We start from the raw sequence: 9,772 nt of genomic DNA, 5'->3' as shown, positions 1-9,772 counted from the left end.
ATTTAGAGGAACGCCTCTGAAAGAGACCTGTTAAACTTCAATTTATCAAAGTTTTCTTTAGCTAAACACAACACATAGTTTAAATAGTTGTAAAAGTTGTGAAAGAAAGATGTTTCCTTAAAAGGACATACACTAAGAGGGTAAAGTAAAGAGCCCAGAAGTAAAGACGTGAACATGTAAGCTTGTTTACAAACTGAAGTCTTCATATACATGCTACAACTATTCATTTTTTTGTTATTGAGAACGATGCTGATAAATATCTTGAAAATACAGTATGTGTTTGTACTTAATGTGTGTTATAAACAAATGCAGGCTAAAAATAGTATGGCAAGTCATAGCCTAGTGGTTAGGGTACTGATCTAGTAATCAGAAGGTCACTGGTTCAAGCCCCACCTCGGCCAGGTTGCTGCTGTTGGGCCCTTGAGCATAGCCCTTAACCCTCAATTGCTCAATTGTAACTGTAATGTAAGTCGCTTTGGATAAAGGCGTCTGCTAAATGCCCAAAATGTAAATGTATGGCACAGAACATACAGTGTGGCCAGGCATTTTGGCATTTCTAGCTTTTTTAATTATAATTTGATTTAAAGGAATTCAGTGGATTTAGAAAGTATTAAAGTATTCGTGACATTTGGCTTAGTTTAACATGTTATGGGTTTGATTTTGAATGACTATACCTGCCATTCTTTTTGCTTTAGTTGTACTTGGAACTTCAGTTCATATCTGCAGTCAAATTATGGCAAAGCATAGATTAGGACAACAAAATCTAAGGCTATGAGTGTTCTCAGGACCACATTTGCTTCCATCATTTAAAACTGAACAAGATCTGTCTGTTTGTCATTACCATGAACCTACCTACTTGTCGGCTGTCAAGCCTAACTGTGCATCTGGGCAAGATGATCCTTGGTCAGGTAGGTAAGAAAGAATCCTTTGGGAGAACCTGATGTATGGACAATCATCTCTGTAGCACTCCATAAATGAGACTCTTTTTTGCAGACTTTGTAACTGCTTTATCCAGGTCAGGGCCACGGTGGGTCAGGTTCCAACTATAAACAATAGGCGCAAGGCAGTAATACCCTGGACAGGTTGCCAATCCACTCCCCCGTCAAATGTACACAGGGCCTGGATAAAATTGCTATGCTAATCACCAACATCTATGCTATGCTAAGCTATGATTCATTATGCTATGCTAACAAACACTTTTCATTCCTCTTAAATGTTCTCACTCACTAGTCCAAATGTCAAGTCCCTGATGGAATAATGTCAATCATATAAATCATAGAAATACTTTAAAACTACAATGCATGTGCCAATGTTTTATTTTACATTTACAATGTTAACTTAATTTGACATGAAACATAGAATATAAGTAAGGGATTGTTTTATTGATATTTCTGCTCTTGCTGTGGTCGTAAATTTGAATGAATTGGAATTCATTCCATTGGAATCAATTGGTTTTATTTTATATTTACAATGTTAATTTGACACAAAACACAGAATATAAGTAACTGATTGTTGTGGTCGTACATTTGTACAAAATAATAATACAAGTTTACTGGAATTGGTTTTGACCATCAAATTCTGCTTTAATTTTACTTTACTTAAGGTTTTCTGTACAAAGTTACAGTGATGTGGTTCATATGACAGGAAGCATGTGCAGTATGACAAATGTGGCTGTGGCTACTTCCTGTTTAGAGATAGCTAACTTATCAAATGTAATCTCCATTCTTATAATCAGCTTCTGTTTCAGTTGTTTTATATTTTTGTACATTTTTCATTTTTGTAGTCTGTATTAAGCAGTTACTGAAGATGTACTGATTAATAAATAAACACTTTTACTAGTAATGATCACCATGATGTGATTATAAAAGATGTAAAGTGAGCCAGGCAGAGAGGACCAGAGTTAGGCTAAAAAGAGGGAGGGCAAAAAGCTGAAAAAGTTGAGCTAGGAGGCAGGAGATAAACTGCTTTGGGGCAGGGCTAAAAGTATAAGAAAGAAAAAAAAGGGGCATGGGGGTAGGGTTCTAGCTGGTCATTGAGCGCTTGGTGGTATGGTAGGAGGAACAAAAGGGTTGTGCTCAGTATAAAAAACTTGCCCTGCTCTCTTCACATCTCTCCAGTGCTTTATCAGATCCCACTGCTTTCTAGTCTCTGTGTCCTCCATCTCTTCATCATCATGAGTTACTACATGCCTCAGGCCTCTCACACCTCGTTCACTCGCTCTGTGCCAACTTCATATCGTGCTGCCAGCACGTATGGAGGAGCAGGAGGCTATGGCACCAGGATCTCCTCAGCCTCCTCTTACGGCAGCCTGCGCTCGGCACCTCCAAGCTCGTCCATCTCTGCCTCCTCTGCCTATAAGGTGAGCTCTGCAGGCTTGGGCACTGGAGCGGGTACAGGAGCAGCTGTCTTGGGCAATGAGAAAGGTCAGATGCAGAATCTTAATGAGCGGCTGGCCTCTTACCTGGAGACTGTGCGCCGGCTGGAGCAGGAGAACAGCGTCCTGGAGCGAAAGATCCAAGAGGCCATGGAGAAAGCTGGGCCAGACGCGCGTGACTTCAGCAAGTACAATGGCATCCTGGATGACCTGAGGAGGAAGGTAAGATATTGGAGGAGGTGGGTCAGACTTTTGTAATGGTGCCAGAAAAAGGTTCTTCTTTAATGATGCCAAATAGGACCATGTTTGGTTTTCTAATGAAACTTTTAATTTAGGGTAGCTAATGTACTTCCATTTATTAATTCATCAACTGCAGGGTTCTTTAGCAAACTTAGTATGATGAATTGTTGGCTTCTATGCTATCCCCATAAATAACTATTTCTAAAAAAGTTTTTGTTAGGAGAGTACCAGCTCTGAAAAAAAGGTAAAAAATAAGGGGAAAACAGCTAATGAAAATGTGATCTTAAAGTATAAAAGATGTTATTTAAACGTAATGATACTTTTTAAATCCCACAGGCATTTTTGCAGCTAATACAAACTTTTCTAAAATGACCTGAACTGGCAACTTTTCAATAACAAATTTAAATTTGTCCAGAAAATTTGTTCTCAAATTTTCTACCATTTTAGCTGAGGGAGTGGTCCTAGCTCCTCCCTCTTTAGCCTCCTTGTTCTCACTTCTGCCACTTACTTTCCACGAATTAGCGGAAGCTTCTTACAGTTCTTGTCTTTAGTCATGAGTTCAGGTTTGGTTTACCATGTATAAAGCTAAAAAAAATAAAATGGTAAAGAACATTTTTAGAGCATTTCTTCATTGAGTTCATTTAAGTAAATGTAAAATATTGACTCTGGCTGAGAGAATGAATGCAAAACAGATGAGATCACGTGCTCACTCACCCACACACACTTACACACACACACCTACTCACACATACACACAGAGAGAGAGAAATGCAAAAGAGGAACTGCTGCGAGGCACAGTTTAGTCATCCACAAAATTCTTTGTTTCCTCTTTCAAACACTATTATCGAATTGTTTTTTCCACAGGGTTAAACATTCTGTAACATAATTTACTTTTATATTACATGTTTACAGTATATTTTTGTATGTCCTGGATACCCTAAGTTGATGAGTCCCTTGAGTCGCATCTTCCTGACAGTCAGGACATTGCAGATGAACAGATGAACACAATAAAGCAGTTTATAAGCACAATAAAGCTTGAGGGCACCAGATCAGAATGACAATAATATGGCTTTTAGACAGGAAATTCTGCTCACCGCTCATGACACTTCCTTCCCACATGCTCACCAAAAAAAACATGTCCTACTTTCACTTACAAATTACCTACAACATGCAGTTTTACACTCCACATTAAAGCCTGCAAAATGTTTAAGACTTTCCAAACCCACACTAATGACAAGACAGTGTGCACATTACTAAAAATGAGCATCACTGAATGACTACGACTTAATCTTGTGCCAGTGTTTTAGAAATACCTCCTAACAAACATCTAAAGATACAAATAAGCTCGCTGCTAGTCAGTCTGGTCCCTGGTTTTATGTATATAGTGTTGTGATTGTAAACAAAGCTATACAAATCAGCCAATCCATTTTAGAGCACCACTTGCACTTCACTCTCACACTTACACTTAGTCTTTGCTAATTAATGTTCATTATTCTGCACCTTGGCACAGCTCATATATCTACATTTATTTTGATTGCAGCCTGCTTAAAATATGCAACCGAAAGTAACACAATTTTGAATAGGTTAGTAGCTTAAGGTCCGTCCAAACACTTTTGGCCATATAGTAAACCAGTCTTTTAGTGAATGTTTGCTTTTGAATACAACTGTATTTGCACACTGTTGGCATAGATACATACAAAACAGGTCTATTTTTACACAATGCATTACCCATTATCTATAGATTAAGGACAGGAGACAAGGTTTACACAATCATATCATCTTACAGATTAAATGTCCTGTGTATTTAAGTGAACCTGTTCAGTTATTGTTTAGTGAATTTGCTCTCTGCTTTGTTTTTAGATATTTGATGCCACCCTTGACAATTCCCGCCTTGTTCTCCAGATTGACAATGCTCGACTGGCTGCAGATGATTTTAAAATTAAGTAAGTAATTCATCACTATAACTGGGTACAGCAAGGGCAGTGGTAGCTCTGTGGCACTACTGGGCCCTTCCTAACTCTCAATTGCTTATAAAGTTACTTATTTAGTATAAAGTTACTTGTAAAGTAACTGTTTTATATATATATATATATATATATATATATATATATATATATACAGTATATATATACTGTATATATACAGTATATACTGTATATACTGTATATATATATACAGTAAAAAATTTATTTTTGTTTTATTTAAAATATACATTTCATTTTACACATTTAATTGAGGGATGCACAAAGTACGTCTATTTCTTTTTCAATAAAATATACACTCACATAGCACCAAAGAACTGTTTTAAAGCTACTGTACATTCACTGGCCATGAGCTACACTGAACATATACTGTAGATGCACTGTGTATACACTTACTGACTATAGTCCATATGTTACTTTGTATTTCTTAACAGTCTCCTCTACCCATCCATTAATTAAATAAACCCCTATAGGACCGCCACTGATCATATATTATTTGGGCGATGGTTCATTCTCAGCACTGCAATGACACTAAAACCATTATGATAGGGTGCTGATGTTAATAATGTGTTGTACTGATATGAGTGATTCAGGTGCAACGGCGTTGTTTGTATTTTAAATACTGACTAATCTTGATAAGTAACACATACCCTGTTAGCACGCATTCTAGGTGTTCATTTAGTGACTAGGGTTTTTTTCTTTTTGATGTTTCTTAATCCTCTTTGTCCGTTATTAGTCAATACTGTCAGATCACATGATGCTGATGGCTTTAGTATGAGTCAGAGCTTGATTCTCCATTTGATTCTACATTTGTGGCATTTAGTAGACACTTTTATCCAAAGCGACTTACAATTATACTAAATATAGGTCAAGCAATAAAGGGTTAAGGGCTCTGCTCAGGAGTCCAACAGTGTCAAATTGGTGGTGGTGGGGCTTTAATCAGTAATCTTGTGATTACTAGTCCACTATGAAAATAGAAACGGTAGTTACTCGTTACACAAGATTCATCAGTTAACAAGATTAATGTGAAACACAGTCATGGACAATTGTTATCTCCAATTTACCTAACTTGCATGTCTTTGGACTGTGGGAGGAAACCGGAGCTCCCGGAGGAAACCCACACAGACACTGGGAGAACATGCAAACTCCACACAGAAAGGACCTTCTTGCTGTGAGGTGACAGTGCTACCCACTGAGCCACCTATAGCTGCATATTGTGTTAAATCCACACTGGTGATTATGAATCCTGATATGCTTCAGAGTTTTTCCAAACCTGACCTGGATAAGTGGGGAAGAAAGATAAATATGAAATAAATGAACAAAAGCATTGAAATGATGCATTAAAGTAAAATTCTCAATAATCCCACTCCAGCCTCTGTCCTTTAACTTCTCCATGTCGATTTGTTCACTTTGATTCGCAGGTTTGAGAATGAGCTGTCCATCCGGCAGTCTGTGGACGCAGATATTGCAGGGCTGAGGAAAGTCATCGATGACACAAACATTGGTCGTATAAATGTTGAGAGTGAGATTGAAGCCTTGAAAGAAGAGCTTGCCTACCTAAATAAAAACCATGAAAATGTAAGTTAGCATTTTGTTAAATATTCATTTATTCACTAACAGGTTTATCCTATTTAGGGTCGCTATAAGTACAATTCACCTGGCAAAAGGTAGAAAACAACCTGGACAAGTTGCCAGTCCAAGGCACTTTTCTCATATAATTATAAAAAATACCCCACTTCATATACTAACAATTAACCTCTCCTTAAAGATTGTAAAATATTTTAAAGATATCAAGTCAACGTTGATGAATAGAAGCACTGACGGGTCTTTCAACATTAACTCTTCCGCAATTTGGCAAAACAGCAGTGGCTCAGCATTAAGTATTGGTCCTGCAACCCAGCTTTTGTTTCTGTCTCTAGTCACTGTCTTTGTGGATTTTGGTATGTTCTCCTGGTGTGTATGAGTTTTCCGTAGGTACTTCATTTTTTTTCCACATCCCAAAACATGTCAGTAAGTGAATTTGCTAATCTGATTTGGCACTAGGTGTCAGTGAGTGTGAAAGTTTGATGGGGTGTGATTAGTGTCTCCTGGATAAGCTTCACACCCCCTGCAACCCTTTCTGGGATAAAGTGGTTGCTGAGGGTGAATAAATATTTTTGAAGTATTTTAGTATTAGCGTTTTTTACATGATACTGAAAAGCTGATTGGTATGATTTTGGCATGTAGCCATTTGTAGGGTCTTTCCAATCTGAAGCAATAAAATAAAATGTACAATAAATAAAAGTACAACTTTTATTCACTTAAGGCATCACACTTCCGAGATTCTTTGCAGTGTTTCTACTCTGAACTACTCGGTTCGAAACCCGGCATTGCCTCCGGTCGGCTGGGCGCCATCTAGCGGGCATAATTGGCAGTGTCTGCAGCAGACACGGTTCTGCTAGGACAGGATGACCAGACTATATGGGTGGGGTCTTCAAACGCTGTGTAAGGACCTTGATTGGCAGATAGAGAGGCGCCTGTGCAGAATGCATGAGTGAAAAAGGGCTGCATGCGGATCGGAGAAGGCGTGAGCAGCAAGATACCCACTTCGACTGCAATCAGGGATCCCCCAGCAGCAGAAGACAAATTGACTACACTAAAATGGGAGAAAATGCATAAATAAAATATGGGGAAAGAAGTTGGAAGTGCCTGATAATTCTCTCTTAACCCTACATTCAGACTGGCAGTGATGTGGCATGACAAAGTGACTGGCTGTCATTCATCTTCAATTAGAGCAGGTGATTTTCAGCGACAGGAGGCGGAGTGAATGTTAGCGATGTGAAGCGGGTGGAGTCGGCAACACAAAAAAGTTGAACAAAGTTTTACTTTATGCAAATTAAAGCGATGTGGCGATTACCAATAGGAACTGAGCACTGAGCAAGGTGGTACGTCCTTTATGTCCGCCACTTTGAAACTTTTTTTTTATTTTTTTTTTTGAAGTCAGTTTGACGTCAGTTAAACCATGGCAACCAAACACCCACAGGCGATTATGATGCTTCTGGTGGGGTAATAAGCGATCAGTGTGGTGACAACAGGCGAAAAATCCCTGCCGGTCTGAACGTAGGGTTAGATTAAGCTCTTTCTCTTACAGATTCCTCCTACAGATAATGCACCCTTTAGAGGGGTTAGGGCATAGTTTTGATCACATCAGAACATACCATATCCATTCTCTACACCTGTTTTAACAGACAAACATGTATTCAATGATGTTTGTTATATTATTATTTTTTATTTTAAATAGAATGCTTTCAATGTTTTTTTAAATACACATTCGGTTTTTACACCTTGCTACTGTCTTTTAATCAACAGGAAATTGCAGACCTACGTAATCAGATTACACAGTCAGGCGTGCAGGTAGATGTAGACGCTCCAAAGGGGCAGGACCTGTCTCAGGTCATGGAGAACATAAGAGCAACTTATGAGAAACTGGCACTTCAGAATGCAGAAGAACTGAAAAGATGGCATGAAAACCAGGTACAGTACTGATTTAAATAACGTTTACAGCAGAAACATGCTCATTACAAACCATACCGTTTGTCAATCATAATTCAAGTTGGATTATTAACAAAATCAACTGAATTACATACAGTTAAAGAACAGCTAACCTAATTCCAACTTTACTTTTGTTTGTGTGTAGATGGCAGACGTTCAGGTGCAGGTGTCCCAGAATACAGAAGCTTTACAGGGAGCTCAGATGGAGATGAATGACCTACGAAGACAAATTCAGACACTGGAGATAGAGCTAGCATCACAACAAAGCCTGGTAATTGTATGCCCACATGGTCCTAAAAAGCTTATAGCTTTGTACAAACATTGCATTCAATGCCAGCTATCACACACAAGACAACACACACACACACACACACACACACACACACACAATAAGCATAATAATCCACCACTGATTATGAACACAGAGTAATAAAACAATCCAGCAATCTAACAGCTGTACTAATACTACTATTCTTATTGCTTACATGATTTTTAGAAAGCATCCATGGATGACACACTGAGAAACACAGAACTGCGCACAAATGCTGAAATGGAAAAATACAACAACGTCCTCATGCAGCTAGAAGCAGAACTGGGACAACTTAGGGCAAAGATAACCGAGCAGGGGCAAGAGTACGAAGCTCTGCTTAACATGAAGATGAAACTAGAGGCAGAGATAGCCACCTACAAAAAACTTCTGGATGGAGAAGATCTGGAGTGAGGATCCATTTATAGACATTTCTAATATTGAATATAATGGATAACCAAAAGTACAACCTACTGACTTTTGTTTTTCATTTCCTGTTTTGCAGGCTCACAGATGCATTGGATTAAAGAAACATAGCAACATTACATACTGAGAAATAAAAATGAAAAGGGTTTTAACCACAGAACTTATTTCAAATGTGAAAATCTAGCAATAGGATAAAAATAACAATAAAGTTTCAGTCTTTTCAAGCATGTTTGTGTTTTCTGTTAATATGAATAAACACTAACTGCAATGAATTAATGTTGCATACAGTGGTACATTGTAACTCAACGTCCCCTAAACTCAAAATCTTTGAAACTCAACACCCTTTGGGGGCGCCCTGGTGGCGCGCCCAGGTGGCGCAGCGGGATATTCCACTAGCACACCAGCACTGAGTTTCTGAACTCGTCGGTTTGAAACCGGTCGGCTGGGCACCGTCTGGCGGGCATAATTGGCAGTGCCTGCAGCAGGTTCTAATTTGCCACCATATCTGCAGGGTGGGGACCGGACCATGTGTGGGTTGGTAGGTCTTTATATGCTGTGTAAGGACCCTGTGCAGAATGCAGGGGCGAGAAGAGGAGGGCTGTAAACATGTCGGAAGAGGCATTTACAGTGACATGCTTTCCTTGGATGCAATCTGGTATCTCTCAGCAGTGGAAGACAAAATTGAGTGTGCTAAATTGCGAGGAAAAATGCATACCAAAAAAAAAAAAAGAAAGAAACTCAACAACCTTCAAAAAATGTGTACCCTTAAACTCAACATTTCCCTTAAACTCAACGTGTGTGTGACTGCTGCTTTGTTCAGCGCTCGGCTTGAGGGGTGCAGTAAAACATCATCGAAGTATGAATACGAGACGAATCTGCATTTGTGTGGAATAACCGTCAAATCCAGTCTGA

General features: G+C 38.8%; 1 protein-coding gene across 1 annotated transcript; it reads left to right on the top strand.

Moving 5' to 3' along the window:
* Positions 1-2,095: 2,095 nt before the first annotated feature.
* krt18b (keratin 18b) lies at positions 2,096-9,084 on the top strand. Its single transcript, XM_062997950.1, has 7 exons — positions 2,096-2,596; positions 4,475-4,557; positions 6,018-6,174; positions 7,945-8,109; positions 8,273-8,398; positions 8,624-8,844; positions 8,940-9,084. Exons 1-7 carry the CDS (start codon positions 2,174-2,176, stop codon positions 8,959-8,961), a joined length of 1,197 nt encoding a protein of 398 aa, XP_062854020.1. The 5' UTR covers positions 2,096-2,173; the 3' UTR covers positions 8,962-9,084.
* Positions 9,085-9,772: the final 688 nt, after the last annotated feature.

This window comes from Trichomycterus rosablanca, chromosome 6 (genome assembly GCF_030014385.1).
Source record: "Trichomycterus rosablanca isolate fTriRos1 chromosome 6, fTriRos1.hap1, whole genome shotgun sequence".
NCBI lineage: Eukaryota > Metazoa > Chordata > Actinopteri > Siluriformes > Trichomycteridae > Trichomycterus > Trichomycterus rosablanca.
This window is presented reverse-complemented; position numbering and strand designations above follow the sequence as displayed.

Bases quoted from the DNA above. Each gene is read 5' to 3' on its own strand.
- krt18b (XM_062997950.1), top strand. From the start codon at position 2,174: ATGAGTTACTACATGCCTCAGGCCTCTCACACCTCGTTCACTCGCTCT. The intron at 2,597-4,474 runs GTAAGATATTGG...CTTTGTTTTTAG, and splicing joins TGGATGACCTGAGGAGGAAG to ATATTTGATGCCACCCTTGA. The intron at 8,845-8,939 runs GTGAGGATCCAT...CCTGTTTTGCAG, and splicing joins CTGGATGGAGAAGATCTGGA to GCTCACAGATGCATTGGATT.